Source organism: Cyrtonyx montezumae, unplaced genomic scaffold (genome assembly GCF_038088225.1).
Source record: "Cyrtonyx montezumae isolate F1298 unplaced genomic scaffold, pur_monq_1.0 scaffold_21, whole genome shotgun sequence".
Lineage (NCBI taxonomy): Eukaryota > Metazoa > Chordata > Aves > Galliformes > Odontophoridae > Cyrtonyx > Cyrtonyx montezumae.
The window spans coordinates 1,864,395-1,887,114 of record NW_027071948.1 but is presented as its reverse complement, the minus strand read 5'-3'; the positions used below and the strand labels follow the sequence as shown (position 1 = coordinate 1,887,114).

The window sequence follows — 22,720 nt, the reverse complement described above, 5'->3', positions numbered from 1 at the left end:
AATCCCTTTGTGCTCTGAACCACGTCACAGTACTCTTCAGCTACGCCTTTAACTGACAGGTACTCATATGCTGCATTAAATGGCTGAAAGAGTTTGTTGTAGCTTAGTAGGGAAATTTGTTGGGAGGATTTCAAGACTTGCATAAAAAGTTGAGAGACAAGGATGAGAAATATACTGAAAAAAAAATCCAAAAACATTTTGTAGACAGCACGGTGCAGGCATGAAGAGGTTAATTGTCTATGGTCAGGCTGCATACAGCTGGCACTTTCAAGAGAAAGCACGAGAGTACCAGCTGATGACTGTGACTTCATTCCACAAGTCCAAATGTGACTATGTATTGTTGCTGAAATGGAGGAAAACAATTAAGCATATTCAGTACTTTTCTAAAATAAGCCAGCATGCATCAGGTCTTGCCTAGAGCAGCAGCAATAAGGGAATATTTAATTTCTGTAGTAGCCCTTTACTTGGCCAAAATTACCTGAAAAAAGTAGGCTTGTACTATGCTTTTTTGTCTTCACAGCAAAATAATGTCACTGCTATTTCCCTGCCTCCTGCACATGCAAGAGTGCCACTGTCATAAAAATGCTGGGTTATCTTTTCAACTATGGACAGAAAGAGTTTGTAGCTAGCCAGGCAGAAGATGAAAAACTCTTGCTAAAGAACCTTAAGTAGCAAATAAATTCCATTTAAAAGCTGCTATATTTACCTAAATGTGATACCTCCACACATTTTTCAACCATTTGGCATGCATCAGTTGTTGGAAAAGGTTACAGAAAACTTGATGAAATCATGAAAGGATATTTAATCACAATCATTAGCCCTGAGTTTTATGGAAAAAGTCTCTAGAACTTGGTCACAATGTGCAAAGGAGAGGATAGAATGGGTATTTAAGTTTATTATATATCCAAATACCTGATTTGGTCTCAGGTTATTCCCTGTGTCTCTTTCCTCACTCACTTTTCTACTTTTGGACCTTCATAAAACTATAGTTAATGTAGCCCAACTAGCTGTAGGGAAGATTTCTTTTCACTTGCACTGCAAATCCAGAAGCTTTTACTTTGAAACTTTTGGGAAAAGACTTGTATCAGACATACACAATCACAACAGCCTTACATACATTTCTAGGAAACAGAAACTGCTGTCCCATGAGACAATGCATCAAAAACCCACACCGAATATTTGTCTTCCAAGGAGGTAACTGTGTATACCCGGTTCATTATCCTCAAGAGTCAAAATGCTGTTAAACAAACCCAACTTTACAAAAAGATTTTATTGAAAGGATTGAAAAATATTTGTTTTCAGCAATATTTAAAACGAGTTTCAAAGCATTAACAATATGTAACAGATTTTTTCCTCTTAAAAATTTAGTACACTCTGCTTTATATCGCACTACATCAGTTTTTAATTGCTTAAAGTCTAGTAGAGAGTGACTTTGTTTAGGTGTTTTTGTTTTGTTTTGTTTTGTTTTTAAACAAATCAATTTCCAAGCTTCCATTTTGGCCCTTTGTAGATTGGAGAAAGGGTTTATAGGTACAGTGATATTTCCAACCCTTACATTAGAAATACCATTCGTAATCAGCAAAACTCTATTTCACTAGCACAGTAAACAAGTTCAGTAAGCTACTTTTATTGCCAATATTACAAAGTCTGCATTAGAGCTTTTATCATGTTCAGATGTAGTTAGAACACAATACCCACACTTGAAGCAGCTAAATATGCAAAAACCTTGAGAGCTGATCACACTTCACTAGCCTGCCTGCGAACTGCTGGTTTGCAGATTAAAGGCCTTGAAAAGGGACTTTGTACAGTTAGGTAATTTGTAACGTATTAACACAATTCCTTTTGCCTTTTTATATGAAGCAAGCATAATTGTAATCAAAGGTGCTTTTCTGAAGAAAAAGCAACAGACTAAAGCCATCGTATGACTTACTTTCCTGTGGTCAGTGACTGTAGCTCTACTAGGCTGAGCAGTGATCCACGTAATTTCATTATCAAGCAGGAAAAGTTGTATAAGCAAAACTGCAGAAGCCTCAAAGCCAGTAATCCAATTGCAGTACGTGATAAATTTAAGGACAACTCCAGCAGATCTAATTTAGAGAAAGTAGTTAGGTCAGTTTTGTTTACATTTCATGAACGTGCACTCTGCAAATTAAAGTTCTGCAATTTAATCAATGAAAGCTTTACTGTTATAAAAAGCATAAATAAAAAGTGCTGAATATAGTTTTATCTTTACAAAAAAAATTAGATACATAAGGCTCATTAATTTTACCTCACCTTTACAAAATGATTTCCACCTTCCTTGTGTGCCTGGTATTCCACTTATTTTTCATCAGACAATGCATTTTTATAGCCACTATACCCTGTTCCTCCTCTCAATTATTGCATGATTAAATAATAGTTTCAAAGCAAAAAGTTTGATGATTCCACAGCTCAAAAAGTAAACAGCTATTTAATAACTGAATACCCCACCTAGAAAACCCGTAAGCAGCATCAAAACAGTGATAAAACAATTACTGCAGATTCAAGTGAAAGATAAATCTCAAAAGCTAATCTTGACATTCTCCAAGATATCACAATTTTTTCTGTTTAGACCAAAGAAAACCAATACTCTATTCTACAAAATTTACAAACTGAATTTATATTAACACCATTTCATTGTGATTTTTCTCATTAACTAAGAGTTTGCTCCTCTTTTATGGAAAAGTGCTCTCATCTTGATTAATAAAATTAGACAGACTAGGGCAGCATCCAAAACATAAGAGACATTTAAACCATCAGAGTACAGCACGTTAGGCAGAGATTGGGAATACATTTCCCACTACCACTTTGGACCACATGTACAACATAAGACAATCATGAAAAGTTATCATTGCTTCTCACTCCACTTCCAAGGAAATCCCACCTTTTTCAGTAAGAAATTACTTCTTCCACAATACAATGACATAGGCTTAAATTCAACTGATAATGTCCATTCCTTTAATGGCCAATGCAGCAACAATGTGAAAATGCTGAAGTTTGGATAGTATGACCATGAGACTGCACCACAGAGAACATAAATGTAAACATTATACTTGGGTTTGATTTTTTTCAGTTAAATTACAGTACAAACCCTTTTTTTCCCCCCAAACTAGGTTGTTGTCGTTGTTCTTTTTCATAAAAGCACATACAATAAAATATGTACATAGAGAAGTTAGAAACATTTGAAAGCATCTTAAAAAAGTACATATGAGACTTAGAATCTTGAGTGTGCTGAAGGCACCATTGTTACTCTGCTGGGAATGTGTCCTCTCATTTATCAGCCTACAAATGCAGTATCCCTTACTGTATTACTCAGCACCCAGAGCTGGAAAATACCTGTGGAATTTGAGGGCACTCAGGGCCTAGTACAGGACACTGTTGTCTTCAGGGCAATATAGTGGCACTAGGCAGTAGTGTATTCCAGATTCTTCATGAATATCTGGAGTCCTTTAAATCATTATTTTATTTTTTTATTACTATTATTATTCAGTCCCTAATGTTACCATTTGTTCCAGAGCATCAAACAAAAATAAGCACATTAATGTCTCCCACCAACAGGAACTGCAGAGCGACAAACTAGCTCAGCTAGAAAAGTGAAGATGACCAAAATAACCAGCTCAGCCCAAGCTAGATGCTTGTTTATGTTGCTGTGTTGGTGGATATTTACACAGCGATGACAGCCAAGGGTCAAACACTGTTCAGACAAATGGGCACTGTGTGTATGTATGTGTTTGCACATGTTATATATACAAACATCTCGAGTTCTTTGCCCTAGTTCCATCTATTCAAAAAAAAAAACATTCTTCTTGGACACAAGATAGACACCTAACTTTTATAATCTTTTTTTCTTGTTTCATCTGTTAATAAAAACATTCCTCATAGGTGTTCCTTCTTCACTGTTTTTTGTCATACTTGCAAATAAGAAGAAAGAATGCTAAGCACTGCCTTGATGGAGAGGTTCTGGGCAAGTTGTATTTAAGCTAGAAAAAAAAGTAAAGCACTTCTTTTTTAAAGTCAATTTCCATAGAGCCTTCATGTGCATAGAAGTCTTAACCAATGGAATTACATATATACCAAATTCAACAGACTATGTTAATGCCTGTTTCCTACTGCCACTTTTCTATTATGTATCTACATACAGCCTACCACATTAGTGATAAGTTATATGTTACAACAGAATCTACAGATGCAGTCAACACCAATCAGAAATAACCCATTTTCAAACTGCTCATTTAAAGAAAATTCAAACTGGATTACATCAATCATAACCTCAACTTGTTCTGTTCTTATTCCTGCTGGATAGGAAGCAGCAAAATAATTTCCAACCATCAGCAGATCAGGCAGATATAAAGTATATCACTCTATATGTGTCTGAGATGGCAACCACACTTGTTAGCAAAAACGTATAAAACAAAACAAAACCAATCAAGCAGATAGAAGGGATACTGCCACTTTCCATTCCCATGAGTCATTAGATGTAGACACTCAAAATTCTTCTTCTTCAACAGCAAAGTTATTTTGCTTCTTCCGAACATTCCAGTGTAAACACTCAGCCAAGCTTTCAAACCAGTCGCTCACAGGATCTCGGAAACAGATCGAAGGAAGGGGATAGCAAGAGGTAGTGATGCTAATACTGCAACAACACAGGAATACCTCAGGTCAGTCATCAGCAACAAACAGCACTGTAATATACATTTATCTCTGTTCAGTAGCCAACCTAGCACTACATTCACTGGGTGAAATCAGAAACCAAGTTTACATGCACACCTAAACAGTGTAAACAAGCTTTGAAACTGTTAACAGAAGTAGCAACAGTTTTCTGATAGAGTGAGCACCCGCTCCAAGATATCCTGCATGGCCCTCACGCACTCAGCACTGGGGCAAGGGAAGATTTAAGCCACCGCCTTGGCCTCGACATTTCAAGTTTCAGCAACACGCAACATGACTAAGAAGTCTTGCTTCTAACAAAGGACCAAATGCCAAACGTGATACTTGAAGCCCTACTTGATCTATTCTATAGATTTTTCAACCTATGAGGAAACACAAACAATTCAAGACAGAGTGTCAGCCAGGAAGAAAAAAATAATCCCAAACAGCATGGCTACCACTCGTGTCACGCAGACACCTTAAATCACCTCCCTTTAAAATAAGCCATGATATTTTTCACATACAAATTGCATTCTGCTCACTCAAGATGAGTGGAATTTCAAGTGGCCACCACCATTCATACAGTTAACATGGTTTAAAGCATATATGATAGTATTCAAAGCCACTGCTTATACACAGCACTTGTTAGTTTACATCTTAAACTTTTAAGACCTTCTAGATGAATTTACAGAAATTTCTGAAGATGTACATCTTCCTTGCTAAGTATGCAATGTTCACATGCTTTAGTCTTACTAATTCATTTGCTTTCAAAGATCTAAAAAAACATAAGAAATCAAACAGCACAGTTTTGTGCTGTAACAGATGTTACTTTATAAAAGCTTTTTTCTTCACCGCCAACAATCCTTAGGACAGTTTAAGCAGAATGAGAGATGTGTGTGAATCAGCACTTCCTGTACTCTGAAGAAATGCTACAACCTAAAAAGATTTTACCTGTCTCCATGGCATATTTCCTGTCTCTTCCTTCCATCAAATGAAACCCATGCTGTATTCCTGGCATCTGGGGAGAGCATAATCTGAAAGAGAAAAAACTGAACTTCAGCTCCCGAACCTATATTTCTGAGTACAGAATTTACTCCTCAAAAACTTTACAACACATCTGGCCATAACAACACTGCAGTAGCACACATGTGAAAAAATAATCTCTTTGCAACCAGATCATAAACCAGAAACACCTACTTAAAGCCAGTGCATGACTTGATCCAGCTAAGTGCATCTATTTCAAGGAAAGTTATGAAGTTAACCCAGAAAAACAGATTTCATTCTTGATAAGTAATAAATGTAAATCTGTCACAGTTAGGAAGTTTTGCTGATATTAAATGTGTATGCCTAACAAGAGGAAAGCAGTTGTTACAACTGGCCAGTAACACTCACTGACTGTGAGTGTGTAGTAACTGTGGTCTGAGAGCAGTATATATCTCTATTAATGTACTCAAAACATGGCATATTTGCTGTTTTAGCCATGAAAGTAATTTCACTCACTTAAATTCTTCTGGGTTTACATGAACTTTAGCAAAAGTGATCTAGTATCACCTTCATCAGAATGCAAGCATACTTCAACTTTGCAGAAGACTACACAACAGAAAGCAATGTGAAGTCTTCTAGCAGGCATATTACTTGAAGCAAAGACCCATTCCTGACCCAGACTTGACCTGGTCCAAATGGAAGAACAGAAGATATGCAGCAGTTCCTGATCTCTTCTGTTTTGGTCGGGTTTGCACAGTCATTGCTGAAGTTTTTAACTTGAAAAGAGAACTAATATAAGCTAACCTTGAGTTCCACTCCAGCAGGAACAACAATAGGTCTGAAAGACAGTGAGTGAGGGCAGATTGGGGTGATCATTATTGCAGGAACATTTGGGTGAATCATAGAAGCTCCTGCAGCAGCTGCATATGCAGTGCTACCGGTCGGTGTGGAGACAATGACTCCTGTGGAAGAAGCAAAAAGTTCACTTAGTTTAATGTTAGGATCAGTGGTGTTATTTTTGGATAAAATCTAAGAAACATGACACTTAATGAAAATGAAGCAGAGACTGTATCAGCTTGTATAACCTACAGCTCTTCCATGAAGCACACAAGTCAGAAACTCTTCTCATCTGGCATGTTTGCCCTATCAGCTCACACAAAATGCATTAACTTCTAAATCCCAGGTTACACATTTTTGTAACAGAAACATCTGTCTGTCTGTAAGAACTACAGATTAAGAGCTTTTAAGATGTTCTGTATTATATCTTTTGGGAGATTTTAGTCCTTCAGCAAGTTCCAGATACCTTCTGAGCTATTTCTTCTTCTTTCACCTAACGTATTACACCCAAAGAAGCTTCATAGTCCATAAAGAGAAAGTTTACAACACTGAATGCTTCCTTGATAACTTAGGCATTCCACAATGCAAAGCCTTACCTATTCTTTGCAACTTTGTGCTTTATGCCACCAGTGAACTCAAGCCTGAGATTTTGTTTCCATGTGCAAACACAGCATTCAGCAGTAAACACAGCAGTCTACAAATGAACTGGCAAGCAATTTAACTCATGAAGCAAACTTACCATCTCCTTGCACTGTTGTTATCAGGTGTCCATCTAAAAAGACATCTACATTGGAAAGGTAAGAAGAAGGACCACGATCCACCACAACTTCATTTAGGACCTGCCATAACATCAGATATCACCACTGATGATTTGGCAAGGGATTAAATGATAAGCAGAAACATACTTTTCAGGATCAACTTTTCAAAGATCTGGACTTTAGTACCTGCTGAATTAGATTCCCTTTACAATTTTGTAGTCACTTTTATTTATCTAATTATGGGATGTTATGAATTAAGAGAAACCAGAAAACACTTACTAGGTTTTCCTTTCCACTTACAAAATCTTTACTGCATCCCACTTCAGAGCTGCACATTTATCTTCAAAGTAGAAGTAAAATACTGATACAGCAAAGTACACTGTTAGCACTTATGGCTGCAGAAAGTAGTGAGGTGCATTGTTTTCTCATTACTGAGTGCATGTATTGTATACTATACCAATAGGGATCTGTCCCACACTACTGGGCTAATGTAAAGTAATGAAAATGGTGAAGTGATAACAAAACACATATAAAGCAAATTACAAAGCACATGCTAGTTTCGGGTTTTTTTTGAACTCTGACCTGATATTGCATGATTTGCTTGCCCACTTCTTTCTCTATATTTGTAGGCACTACTCCATTTTCTTCTATGCCGTTTTGAACCGTCATCTTCTCTCTGTGCTCTTTCACCACTTTCACTTTCAGTCTACTTCGCAGAACAAGTGCTGCATTGCCTAGAAGTGAAATACAGGAGAAAGTACACAAGAATGATATGCTACTATAGTAAATAACACTGTAATGACTAGCAACCTGTATGAAACACCATCCATCTATTCCCCCTGCAATGTTCCCAGTTTCATTCACAAGAGAACTGTCTACACCTAGACAAAGCTCTAACCAGATCCTTAGTATTCATGAGCAAAGATCAAGTCAAATTTGAATCTTCCTCCCTCTCCTTACAATATAAAGAGAATATTTAAGTTCTATACCGTTATAACCAAGATTAGGAAACACTTATGCTCATGTGCTCTTCACTGAGACAAAGGCTTAGCTTAGAGAAAATAAGTGCATTACAAACACATATTAAAAGAAAACATGCTAGCAAGGTGAGAATTTTATATAATTTTCAGAAATTTACTCTGGATTTAAATCCACCTCTTATCAAAGGAACATAATATTTCTTCAATTGTTTCAAGTGTTGCCTGACTTCTCACTCTTCAAGCACTGCTCAGAGGAACAAACTACCAAACACTTCATAGCTACACACTTATTACTAGCTTCTGTTACTTGCTTACTCCACACAGGACAAAGTTATTTCTTATCCTTTTTTCTTTACAAAACAGCATGGAAAGCAGAACTGGAATGGGTCAACACAGCACTTTTGTTAGTTTAGTATAAGTTGCTTGTGACTATGGGACTACCTAAATGAGTTGGTTAAGAAAATTAACCAGCCTTGGAAAAAGCTACAGAAAATGTAACAAGAAGAAGCACCACACCTTGTCTCCTTAAATTTACCTTCTATAACCTGAGTGACTTGGGACTGAAAATTCTCAAAATTAAATGGAGTAAGAAATCCAAGGGATCCCAGATGAAAAGCCATAACTGGAGGTACACTACCCTATCAATAAAGAAAAGAATTTAAAAGCTACTGAATAAAAGCAATTCATACTTCAACTAATTGCCTGTAAATATTTTGACTACTGATGTAACTTCAACTGTTCATAATAAAAACATGGTATACTTAAATTAAGCAGCTCATATACACATTATTTGCAGAAGGTATAGGGTAAAACAGGCTTGATTAAAAAAAGGAATCAACAACAAAGGACAAATGCAGTCCTTGATAACAATGGAAAAAATAATCTTCAAATATTTTAAAAAAGAAAAGAGTCCTCTAAGCCTATTCCCAAAAAAGACCAACCTGGAAGAGCGAAGAAGCATAAAGCAAGGTCCCATCTCCTCCCAGGCATATGATAAAGTCTATCTGATTGGAGATATCATCATAATCTAAAAGGAACATTAAAACATAATTCAGAACTTGTATTTCATCACAGGTCAAAATCCTGAGTAAGCGAGGTGCAGCATGCTAACATTCACTCACAAATGTAAAAAAAACTGCAAGTAAGGTGTAACAGCAGTTTGCAAGAGACAGACTGGCTTCACAACTTTGATTCAATACTAAGGAAACATTAAGACAAACAAACACCATGTCTCAATTTTATTTGTAAGAATTTGCTACCATACCTTCTCGAAAGGTACAAAATTTCTTCTTCACTGGTCCAAAATTATCATCATTAGCTATAGCAGGGTCTTCCAATACTTTTTTTTCTACATACACTATCATGTTGTTCTCCTAAAAACAGGTAAGATGAGCTTGTTAGCAACCTCATAAGTACCAAAGTATGTGACCCTCTCCATATTTTGCATCAGTTAAGAATACAAATAAAAATACATTTTATTTTACTGAAGTGATCTGCATCTTTGGATTGCAAGGCTTTTTTTACTATTATTTTTAATATAGAATGTGTGGTTTAATTCTAATCAGAAATCTGCAGCACATGTAGGCACCTGATACATAAAAATAAGCTCTGGAACATGAATTACATGACACAGTAAAGGTTTCCATTTACTCATAGCTTAAAGGATTAAATTTTCTGTCCTACGTCTTGCAATTCAGATCTGCAAACAGTACGAAGGAAACAGTTCTGATTTTACCTCCAAGTAACAGTCTTAAGCTCTGAAACAAGTTTTAGTACTTCCAGTGTAATAAAGTTTGTGCTGTTTGTCTGCACCATGCAATCCTATGTATTTCATATTCAACAGAATTAGTCACTGAAAATAATTTAGATGCAAGACTTCTCATTACAATTAAAAAGAATTGAATTTTCTTTCTGTTACCTCAGTAAGATATACACAGAGCTCTTTAAAAGGCTGCAGCAGACTGGCATCCCTTATCTTTTTAATAACAAGGACACTCTTGGGAGGTTTGTTCCATGTCAACCGCTGGCTTGCTGGATCCTGAATGTGCCTAGAGAAGAGAACACAACGTAACACAAATCTTCAGGATTGTTAGGTTAAAAACAACACTTTTTAAAATCAGAAAATGTCATTATGAATGTAACTATAATTGCAATGATGTCTCTCCCCACATGAAAGCAATACTTTCCCACACTAAGAGTTCATTGACTTCACTATGCAGTCACAGTTTTCTCAGTGCAGCCTGAATTCTGTAGATGCAGGCACAAATTGTGCAGTTTTTCTAATAAGAATTTAATCAAAACCATAGTATCACCAGAAAAGGGCAAATATTTCAATAATTAAGACACAGACATCTGTACTAAATCCTTAAGGCAAGCCTTAACAGCTATGACAAACTGGTATGTAACCTCTACTCCAGGAAGTCTGTAGCAACTCTTATACCTCCTATAATAAAAACTCATTCAACTTCACGTTGCTCTGTGACACACTCTGTTGATTTAGGAACATGCAAATGAGTTTTCCTTCTTCACTTGGATCTGCTGCTGAGCTACATAATTTCTCTGTTGTATTTTGCATATGACAGACACCTCATCCCTTTCCTTACGGTGCAGATATAATCCATAAAGCAAAGTAGATTAGTATACACGCTGAAGAAGCCAAATTTAGAGATTTGAATTTAATACTTCAAGAGTTAAACAGATGGTAATAACAGAGGTGGAATAACCTGCTCATTTTTTCTTTCATGAAAAAGTAAAATATTACATTCTACATAGAGCAAAATCTATAGACTAATTAAGTAGTTTCAGCCACTAAAATTTACTAACAGTGCACTCTCTCTAAAAATGATTAAATAACACTGAAGAGTACGTATGTGCAGTTATACTCAGTATCACATACACTTCATCTCATTGTATCTCACAGTCAAAGAATCACAGAATATTGGGGAGTTGGCAGGGACCTCAATCAACTCTCTAGTTGGAGTCGAGCCTATTTTCCTGGCTCAGTGAAGTCTGAAGTTATAATATTTGGCCTCAAATATTGCCCTAAATTTCAGATTATTATGAATTTGTAAGGCTTCTTCAGACTTGACAGCTATACATAAAAACAAAAATAGAAGAAAATGCAGCATTAAACACATTAATGCAACTTTGTTTACTACTGCCAAACAGCTGCACAGAAACAAGAGCTGAAGTTTTATATGCCAATTCCAAATCAAAATGGGATAAAAGAAATGAAGCTTTGTACAAAGAAATATTTAAGACTGATTTCCTCAAGTCTACATATTGCTAAAAGGCAAGAAAAACATGCAAAGAAACCACCCCTGAAAATACATTTCAGCACCATCAGGCTGCCTTGTAAAGCTGGCAAAGAACTTCAAACCAAAAAGACAATCTGCCTACTTCACCTGTACTCACCAATTCCACGTAGCTCTAATTGAAAAATTATTCATGACATGCTTTAAGACCTTCATGTTGGTTTCCAGAAGTCAGGCAAATGCAACAGCTCCAAAAAAACCCACGCTGAGGCTTTTATCAGATCTTAAGAAACTTCTACCTCAGAAAAAACCCCATCCAGCTAAATATTTTGACCAGTCCCAATAAAATATTGAGGCTTCACATTCTGAAAATTAACTTCAGAAAATACAGCCTTCAGAAAGCAGGTTTTTCAACACACTGACTTAGAGAGACCTTGATTAACTGATGCCCATACATAAAAACTAAGATTTTCTCTTATATTCCCTCCAGTGAAAAGGGACTGCAGAAAAATAAATAAATAAATAAAGCCAAAAAGGATATGGCTGTTTTTAGAAGCCAGGAGACAAACAAACAAAAACCTTACAGTAGGAAGAACAGTTATTTATAACTTGGTTTTCCAATAGCTCTTTCCTCTGATGGCTTGAGGGTGCCCCTACCTCCACAGCTATTCCGCACACTGCACAGCCTCTCCCCTGGCAGGCAGTGTGTTTACTATTGCCTGCAGCCTCTGTGCTCAACTGATCTTGACACTATCATTATATGGTACAAAGCTGGCTCAGCCCACAGGGAGGAGCATGTTCAGCACAATCAGGTGGGTAAACATGCAATGCAGGCTGGGTTTGCAGGTGAACTGCCATAGGTGAACTCACAAGCTTCAGAAGAGAAAGAAGGAAGTTCAGATTCCCCACAAACTGCAAGATTTCTGCCACACCTTCATAGGAAACACTAAGTTACCACTGATGTGTTTTGAGGAAGATCACTACAATTCAGGTAAAGATTTAAGAGAAGAAATATTTAATTCAAATACCTTAAGTGTAACTGAAAGCCAAAACAATAGAACAGGCAAAGAGTTATGTCCTTTTATAAAGTTCTGCTGGAAAAAAAGCCTTATTTTCGTAATAAATTTATCAGCAGAGATTAAAAATAACTTGCCTTGATATTCATACGCTGACAGCATCACAGAACAGATACTACAGTTCAAACTACTAATTCAAAGAGAAGGTTTTCCTCAGATGAGGCTGCACAGTGCACACAATTCCTCTCCCTTTTTTCATGTTGCCCATAACAATCTCTGTCCCTCTGTAGCTGAGCAACAATTTTCTTTATGGAATGAAGAAAATGATACCAATAGCTTCTCTGCATCATAATTAGATTGCTTTATGGGTGTTTGATACACAAGAGTTTACTGTCAGCTGTGTTGGAAAGGCTTCATAATTGCTGCCATTGCTGACCACAATTTAGGAACTGCAGATGATGCAAAATACGTTTAAACAAAACTCCAGTATTTAAAACTATTTGCATGCTCTGCTCTATTTATTTTAAATACGAATTGGCTCATTTTTTTCTTCTTAAAATAGATATGTTGTGCTGAGAAAAAACTCCATTAGTTTAGATAGTGAATCATCAGAACATCACATGAATTAATAAAGTTAAAAGGGTATTCATTTTACTGATTGATGTCTCTCCCACTGTGAGAAGTATTCCAACTGGCAAAACCACTATAAAACCCTACTGAGTAATACTGATTATATCCTATCATCCCTTTGGGATAAGGAAACAAAAGTGACATTTAAGCCCTTACTACACATTTCAGCATGCAGATCAAGGTAATGCATATGTGTGATCTAAACAAGTCAATTTTTGCAGTACAGATCCCAGCACAACAATGTTGGGTTGGGATGAGCACTAGGAACACAAGCTTATCTTCTTTCACATGGAAAAAGTGTAATATCAGTCACTCAACAAGTACTTACATAATTGTTTTAGGATTTTGCAGCATACAGGCCTTTGGTCCAAATGTGGTCACTGGGCATGGTCCATGCAAGGAGCGTGTTCTCCTGAACATAAGAAGTTAGAAAACACAATAAATGTGATGGCAAGCTAAGTATAATTATCTCCCCAAGCACCAAAACCAAATGTCTTTGAAAGAGCCACATTAGTCAATAAAAGACAAAGTCCATTTCTTAAACTTCTATTTGTGGTTGACTAGCCAATACAATTTTACACTCATTAGCTCACACATTTCAAAGCTAAACTTTAACTCCTGTACCTTCTTCCTTGACTGAAGCCTCACTCACAATTCGTGCCCTCCTGATGTGAGCACACACTAAATCCAAGCTCTAGTACCAGGTACACATTTTTCTCGTGTAGACTGAGACCTCACTGTGCACAAAGTCAGCATCACAGCCTCAGCTCACAGCAGTTCTGTGAACCCATGTCAAGCATGTCAAAGTTTCTAGTTAGTCAAAACTCTCCTTGAGATTACATACCAGAACAGTATGTGGGCCTCTCACGGACACAGAGAAACCTGTAGATAAATTCCAAATTATAAAAACAATCTATTTTCAAGGTCTCACTACTGTGAAAAGGAAAAATCCTATGCAGAAGGAAAAAAGCAAAAATAATGGTTTTTTAATAACCAAAAATATTTGTCCGTGTGTTTAAGGTAGCACAGAAATTTACAAACAAGAAATCAATTGCTACTGATCAAATTTACTTAAGTAAATTAAATTAAGAAAGACTAGGTTAATAAATTCAGCCATTTAAGCAGTGGAGTGCCTGTGAGTTTAATTTAATACCCTGAAAGGTAGAAAGACATCCCAACCTGAGATTAACATGCTTTTTTAATCAAGAGAAAACAATGCAATGAAGCATTGCTCAGGCATTTTTGGCTTCTATCATTTAGTGGCACGCATGAATTCCATCACATAAAGAAACAGATCACACAGCAACCTGGCAGAGGACACAGCCTGCCATTTCCAGTGGAAGTGGCAGCACTGGCAACAGGGCACACTCAGCACACCTTGCTTTTATGATACCACTTTAGGATTGCACAGTAACATTACCTCTCCCATTGTATATCAGAAACCCCAACTTGCTAACAAGGAAGTGTACACTCAGGACGTGTACCTTGATCACTTACTAACGAGTGCAAAGGGGAATGTTTTGCAGTAGTTAGAATATTTTACAGACAATTTCCTTAAGCACTGAACCTGAATTAGAAGCTCCAGCAATAGGGGAGAGAAGGAGCAAACAGGAAGGTACCAAAACATCTGGTTTCTAGTAACTTTCAAGGAGCACAAACTATGACAGTCTTAATGCTAAAATCACTATTTTTTCATGTATTTAATAACAGTTACTACAGTATTTATCTTTAGAGGGATTAGATCTGAAGAGTCATTTATCCTCAGACTTAAATTCCACCCAGAACACAGGATTGCTCCAATCTCCAGGATGAGATTATCTGGAGCAAGTCAGAACTGTTCTGCTTTACCTGCCTCCCTCCTCCAGCAGCAAATCTGTATCTGGGAGTAAAACTCACTTGCGTCATGTTGAAACAAGTAAATGCTATTAGAATTATTCCATTAAAACCAAGTGGGAAATGTGCCTTTCCTGTGATTAATTCAATTAACACAGGAACTGGTAATTAACCTATTCCTTGCTAGCAATAAATCACTGCTGCTCTGCCTATTATAGTGTATGTTGTGCAGCAGCTCAGGCTGGCCTGATGACTCACTGTAGCACTAAAAAATCCCACACAACAGATTTCTACTGAAAATCAAAAACAGATGACAGATTAAAAAGTCATAATATTTTTCCCATGTCTAAGAAAATACGTTTGTGCAAGATTTTAATTATGATAATTAACATTATTTAATGTCCCATGACAAATACATAGAAGTTTTATTTAATTTATGTTCAAACATTTTTTCAAGACATATATGACTGTTACTTAAGCATGTTAAAAGTTAAACCTTATTGATATTAAAAGAGAAAAATGAGCAAATACATACACTTGGAGATTTGTAGAGATTTCAGTTAAGGTTTTGCTTGCTTTTATTAGGACTTAATGTATGCACTACTCAATTAACAGAAGGTAAAATGGTTGAGTGACAGAATCTGAAGTTGTTTGTAGTAAACTGTGTTCTCTAAGGGTGAGCAGAAATGCTCTAGAAATGGTACATCTTTTAGAAAACAATACTTGTCCATTTGGAACAGACAGGAATCTACTTCAACTTGAATGCCATACAGCAAATCTGAGAGCAGTCTGAGATCCTGCTGAACACTTCATGACAATGTCACACTACCTTGATCAGCCAGTGCATGTACACAGGGCATCTTAATTAAAAACATAATGCTGTAAGCAATTACCCTAACTTTTCATTAAAAACAATATCAAAAAGAAAAACCAAACCAAAACAAATCCAGCTAGAACACAATACACACAAATTTAAGACACGTTTTTCCACACAGGCATACTACAATCTACAGCCCTAAAGGTTTAAATAGAACAGACAAAAGAAGGCTTTTAATGTAAAGACTTACCTATTGGCTGTGATACTTAACATAGTAGCTAGAAGTATGGTCGTTTCTTACAGTGAATCGACTAAGCTACTCATGCAAAGCAAGTATTCCCAAGTATTAATCCCTTGAGTGAAAGGCTTTTATTACACCTCCTTTCATCACAAAGCTTCCCCTGGGATCTTCAGGTCTCACCCACATACGGTCTGCCTTGCAACAGCAATGCTACCAGCAAAGCAAAGCAGTAACTCTGGAAGAAAATTTCATCTGTTGAGCAACTCCTTTGAGATTCTGTCTGTGCTCCAACCTCATGTCAGATCACAACACAAGTAAGGTAAAGTTCTGTGCCGATCGTGACCCGCTACCACGCCGTGCCATTTGATATTTACAACGGGTCCAAAGACCACAAAATAAAAAGTTCCATCCAAGTTATCCACATGACGAAGAGTACTGCGAACACACCAGGAATTTGGCTCAAAGAAAAAAATACGGGCGTTCCTCAGTGCTGCGATTAGATTTGCAAGCTGCTACTTATTTGTGCTGCCTCATGTTACGATACAACCACCATTCTCACACAGGCTTTTCATACACAGCACTACAGCTCCAGTTAAAGCATTTATAAAAATCTGCAGGTGTGCCTCTGCTATTTTTTCTTTGAGACTATAATCTCTGCAGATAGCAGCTTTAACAGCTGTATCATTTTGATTACAGGTCTGTTCTTAGTGCAGCCCCTGCCTCTAACTTCCAGGCTTCATGTTGGACTAACAACCTTTTAAAGCACATTTTAAGGTTACCTTAAAAGCAAGACTAAATCTACATAAAAACAGAAGGAAAAAACAAGATCTGGACAGATTAACTTCTTCCATTTTTCTTGAAAGTGGGAAGAAACAGAAGCCATACCGGAATTCTTTGGTGCTTCCTAGGGCTGGTGAAGCAGACAAGCTTCGTGACTTCGCTCGTCCCCGGCTAGTACTGCTCCACTCCTCATCATCGTGACACGCTGAGCAATGATACGCACACTCCGAGCTCACGTCAGCCTTACTGGTACACAGTTTCTCCCGACTCATCTCCATACTGGAAGTGAAAGAACCTCAGTGAGGGAAAAATCTAATTCCTGTGGAAAAACACCAGGGGAAAGAGGCAGGTGAGGGAGAGAAGGAAAATCTCAGTATTAGTAGAGTTAATAGAATTGCTAGGCACGAACTGACACTCTGATGGACACTTTGCAACAAGATCTGGGCAGTTGAGAAGTTCTTTGAGGTCACCACAAGACACTGGAAGGAAAACAGACCAGAATTACAGCTCCAGTGTTCCTAGATTTACAAAGTCTCCGTATAAAATTGCTGAGTAACAATTAAAAACAACCTAGATAAAGCTACAGAAGAAAAAATGTCATAGTGAAAAAATAATTCAACAGTGTAACTTCAATAAACTTCAGTACTCTGCAGAAATGAGATTAATACCAAGCTGAGAAGAGACAAAACCAAACCAGAGCACAGTACTGAAGATGCTGAACCATCTGTGACAACGTGCAGAGATGGCCCAGACCAAACAGAACATGGTAAGCACAAAGTATTTCACTTGTACAGCAATCAGCACAAAGGGAGGATAGCGAGCAGCTGGCACACAGCAATTCTGCAGGAGTAAAAAGCAACACGACGCATAAAGACTGCAGTAACCACAAAAGTAATAGGAATCCTCTATTTAAGCTTGTATAATTATCTGAACTAAATAAAAGATTTCTCACAATAAAAATGTGTGTAAAGAAACACTGAACTATGAACAATTACTATCTCAGATGAAGCCTAAAGGAACAGTATGTTCCTCAAATAACTTCAACCCAGGGGAAAATGCTGGCTCATTAGGTATTTGCAGATGTTTCAAAGCAGCTTTCAGCACAGTGTAACAGCCTCTTACTGCAGCATGCACAGAACGGATCAGGGCAATACTGGAACTGCTAAAATAGCCTGTGGCTCTGGAGAACACTCAGAATAATGATCCTTGTCTGTAGCTTAACACAGAACGAGGGACATCAACAATTTCACAAGAACTACACTTCAAAGTATCTCAACATGAAGATAAGAAAAGCATCAAAGCAAGAAACAGTAATTTATTAGGAATACCAGCTCATTACTAAATTAGACAGAATAATCACCTACTGGCAGCAGAGCACAGCTCTGCTCTTACTGCAGATTAGGCTTACCCCAGAGAACGTGGCCACGGATAGGTGCAGTTAGACTCAACTGTTAATAATTTATAAGATCCTGCACTTGTAGAGATATCAGTGTTTAGTTTTCAGTTACACATCGCTCAGCGTTACCAGCGACCATAACTTGGGAAATCCTCCTTTCAGCACAGTTCTGATTTTAATTATTAAATTTCAGAGATTCCAGATAGATGCAAATGAGCACATTTGGATAGTTTTTCCCACACAGACGAGCAGGATTCTGAACGAATGCCTTTCCCAGTCAGACACTGAACTAGCACTGGTTTACCCTCTGTTTGTAATGCACTCATCATTTCCATCAACACACCTAACAGAAAGTCTAGTAGCATAAATCTCAAAAGCAATCCATCAGGTCTGATTCCACATGACTTTGTTTGAAAAATCTTCATCTGACAGATGCCATTTAGGAAAGCAAATCAGATTAGCACAAAACTGGAAGTAAGACACTGCACAGAACTACCACTACGTGCAGCCTAAGAACTTGATATTCCTCCCATGTAATGTTTTCCAATTCAGAACGCTTTAAACTACAGCTGTTTAATTAACATCCCCTCACAAGACCTTCATTAAATAAGCAGATCTGACATAAGGACAAAACTATCACTGACCAGCTCCCAGGACTGGATCCAAAAACACGAAGCACAAGTCAACAAACGAGCACAAAGGCTGCTCTGCTCTAAGTCATGCCCCAGATTAAGAAAAACAGAAAAGATTTAGGAGTTCAGCATTCCAGAATGAAAGTCAACTGAGAGCGAGCACTTCGATGTTTAAAAGTGTGACACACGATAGCAAGTTGAGTCACCTCTCTCTCAGTGTCCTGTTGTCTCTTTTCTAATGCAGTATATCCCATCTTCAACTTCTCTGTCATTACAAAGGATCACTGTCACAAAGCAGAACTTCAGAGAGGTTTTGTCAAACCAACTTCAGATGGGAGGAAAGAACAGCAGAACGCCCCAGATGTTTGACTGCGTTGTTAGACTGTTACTAAGGGATCGCACCCCTGGTCTGCTGTAAGAATCCTGGTTATAAAACAAGTCCAAAACAATTTTACTAAGCCTCCATTCAGATGTAATCCACATCCTGTCGGCCAAGAGCTACACACACGCATCTTAAACCGTGATCTTCTCTGCTGTTAGATAACAGGGAACAGCACACAAACATGCTCCTCCTGATGCAAAGAGCTTCACAAGGAACGTGAGGCTGTTTAAACCATTTTTTAATGAGCATTGCTGGTCAGCTATTTTGTAAGGAAGTTTCTCTGTCAAATCCACAGCCCTACACCATCAGGACGGAGGGTTACCATAGGGTCCATCCCAACCAAACGCTGCTTTTACACGATGCCCAGGCTGCAGCAATTCCACCGGTTTCTTAGGGTTGCATCAGCCATTGAAAACTCATTCTTTAACACACTGTGTGTTATAGCCTTGCTACAGGTCCCCTCTCAACGGTCTAACTCAGTAGATAAGCTTTCATAACGATGATGCTTTACTGAAGAAAGCACTCCAGTAGAGCCCGCACACATACACCTCCACGCCCGAGGCACCGAGAGCAGGGAGCGCTGCTCGGCCAGGCAACGGTTCCCTTTTTTCACCTGACGACAAAAAATAAGCAGCGACATGACAGTGAGTGAAAACCGAGGGGCGTGTCTTTGATAACATCCCACCAAAAAAATAAAACAAAAAAAGAGATAGCGTGACTATCACGTGTCACTCATACCCGGGGAAAACAAGTTCGTTCGTTAACTCCCCGCTGTCACTCGCCGAGGACGGGCTCACCCCGCAGCACCTCCTGAGGAGGGAGCGCCGTGAACCGCGCTGAGCCCGCCCAGCCGTTCCCCTCCGGCGCACCCACCCGAGTCCGGTCGCACAACGCCGGGCTCGCAGAGTTCTCCGTCCGCCCGCGGCTCCAGGGCGGCCCGGCCCCGGCACGCAGCCCCGCGGGAGGCCGCGGCCCGCCCGGCCCCGGGGACTCCGCTCAGCGCCCCGCACTCACCGCCCGCCCGGCTGCTCTCCCGCCCGCTGCTCCCTCAGAGGCCGAGGCGCCGACCGCGGCGGTGGGGATAGGGGTGGTAGCGGTGGTGGCGGCGGCAACGGCTGCCCCCGAGCACTGAGCGGGGCCGGCGGACCCTACTCGCCTCCATCGTCCTCTCCCCGCCTCCTCACCAGAGTCGGCCCCGGGGGCGGGGCGGGGCGGCGCGCATGCGCTGCTCGGGTTCGCCCTGCGCGCTCGTGAGGAGACGGCTGCGCATGCGCAGCGGGCGGGCGGAGTTTCCCCGCCCCGCTGTCAGCGTAATTTAATTTAATTAACTAAATGTAATTAACTCGGCGGCACTGAGCAGGGCTGGAGGTGCGCCTCGGCTGTCCACGTTTGCAACTCTGGCAGCGCCATCAGCACAGCCGTGTTTCACATGGCACGGGGCCCACGCAGATGGGGCAGGGGGAGCTTTGGTTTGCACAGGGCCCTCAACTTCAGTTTTCGAGTAAAGTCATACTGAACTAGAATTAAAAGGCTGCAAAAACAACAGAAAAAAAAGGACATAGAGAACGTCAGAGGCTTAATGAGAAAACTGGAATGTATACTGTATTTTAAATTAGGAACAAATTAAGCCCTTTGAGTATGCAGTAATTTGGGATTTTTCTCTCTTCCTCTTTTTGCGTTAACACATTTCCAGGAAAGCAGGGAGTCGCAGAGGAAGCAAACTTGAAAAAGAAGTAGTTGCTAGATATGGTGAAATACCACAGCACTTTTTGGGAAGTACACTATTTTGAGTCAGAACTTCTCTTTACTCCTCCTTATAAAGCATGCTAAGGGACGGTATGCAAGGAGTTGATGAAACATCACACAGTTCTACAAAGTCAATACCTTGGAGACTCACAAATCTTCCAGGTGCTTTGAAGGCATGTTCAAACTGCAAAGGGACAACTGGACGTGGTGCTAGGAAGGAGCACGGTACCAAAAGTTACACTCCAAAAGTTAACTGAAGAGCGAGTGAGCTGGCTTTGGGGGTGAATTTTTCCAAACAAATAAAGATGTAAAGACTAAAGTGCCACTAGAACTATCTCCCACAAGAACACCTATTGAAAAGTTTTACGGATAAAGCAGCAGTTTTTTCCCCTAAGAAGAGTAACATTGTGCAGGTGCCCAATATGTTGCAAGAGTCATGAACTGCAGACTTGAACACTTATCCTCATTACCCAATGATGATCAGGTAAGAGTGCTAATCAGCTGAGCCTATCCTATTTATAAAAGAGCTACAGTTACAACAGCAGCTCTGAGCTGCCCAGGTTCAGCAGCAACCTTGATAGTTCTGCTTGCAGATCTGAATGGATATAACACAGAGAGACTGGAAACATCTCTCCCCTTCTACACAGACTGATGTGCCATGAGAAATAGAAGAGTATTCTGTCACTTCTGAGCATGCTCTCCTTGAGAACATGATCAGAACAGTATAGCTCACTCTAACAAAGTGGTTCCTTACCTCAAACATCACAAGAAATAAAGATGAACCAAATACATTTAAATTCTGATGAAAACAGTGTTTTGTGTGTGTGACAAATAAGCAGTTACCAATGGTACCAAATTACAAGTATAGAGAAATGCATGCCACTGCTTTGCACTCAGTATTCAGGTTGGTTACGAGTATCTCCAATAGTTACATAAATGTCTTTATCCTTATTTTAAAGACTGGGAACTGGATTAATTGAATTGCACAAGGTTGACAAATCTGTGCCATAGCTGAGATAAGCAATCAGGAATGCTGGCACAAGCCCTGCTCTCAATCCACCTGACAATACAGACTGCCTTTGGTAACACAAGGATGGAACTGAGAGCTGTTGGCAGTCAGTAAAGAAAACTTAGGTAACAGGGAGTGGAGAGATGTACGAGAAACGTGATGTGTAAAGAGTATTGCAAAGGGGAAGCACGCAAAGAGGAAACTGGCAAACTGAGCAAGTATGAAAGGTCAACATTTCAGCACTGTTATTGTATATCACAGTTAACTAGAATAAAAAATACACATTTGTTCTGGCTTGAATTATACCTGCCATCTGAATTATACCTAGGCTGGAAGTCATCAACCCTGGGGAAACTTTGGCAAGTGCAATGTACTCGATTTTGTCTTCAACACCTGTAAGAACTACCCTAAGCTAAAGATCTTCACCTCCATATGAAAATAAGACAATGTAAACAATTATGCAAATCAATCTTGTTTTTGAAAACAGACACACGGGACTTAGCTCCTATCTCATAGCAGGACACAGAAAAACAAGAACTACAGAGAAGGGCTTGGACTATAACTTGGGGTGTTTTGGGAGGTGCTCCCATCTGTCCGTGCGTGACTCAGTTTGTTTTTCTGCCTTCAGAGTAAAGATAGCAGCTACTTCCTTCTTTTTCAATCTCCTCAAGACTGCAGTCTCACTGATACAGGAACTGCCTCTCTGCATGTGTCTGTGAGCACTCGGTCCACGTATTACTGATGTGTTACCAAGCATTGC

General features: G+C 39.0%; 1 protein-coding gene across 3 annotated transcripts; it reads right to left on the bottom strand.

The window, feature by feature from the left end:
* Positions 1-1,250: 1,250 nt before the first annotated feature.
* NADK (NAD kinase) lies at positions 1,251-20,383 on the bottom strand. 3 transcript variants are annotated; one of them, XM_065737931.1, is made up of 12 exons: positions 20,220-20,383; positions 16,901-17,114; positions 13,453-13,536; positions 10,143-10,272; positions 9,489-9,597; positions 9,166-9,251; positions 8,760-8,862; positions 7,827-7,978; positions 7,226-7,325; positions 6,454-6,611; positions 5,617-5,699; positions 1,251-4,651 (listed from the first exon to the last, which is right to left on the bottom strand). In XM_065737931.1, the coding sequence occupies exons 2-12, from the start codon at positions 17,071-17,073 to the stop codon at positions 4,504-4,506; spliced, it is 1,326 nt and encodes a 441-aa protein (XP_065594003.1). In that variant the 5' UTR covers positions 17,074-17,114; positions 20,220-20,383; the 3' UTR covers positions 1,251-4,503. The 3 variants fall into 3 exon arrangements, with proteins under 3 accessions (XP_065594003.1, XP_065594004.1, XP_065594005.1); XM_065737932.1 differs by having other exon boundaries at positions 16,901-17,074; XM_065737933.1 differs by lacking the exons at positions 16,901-17,114; positions 20,220-20,383 and adding an exon at positions 16,025-16,587.
* Positions 20,384-22,720: the final 2,337 nt, after the last annotated feature.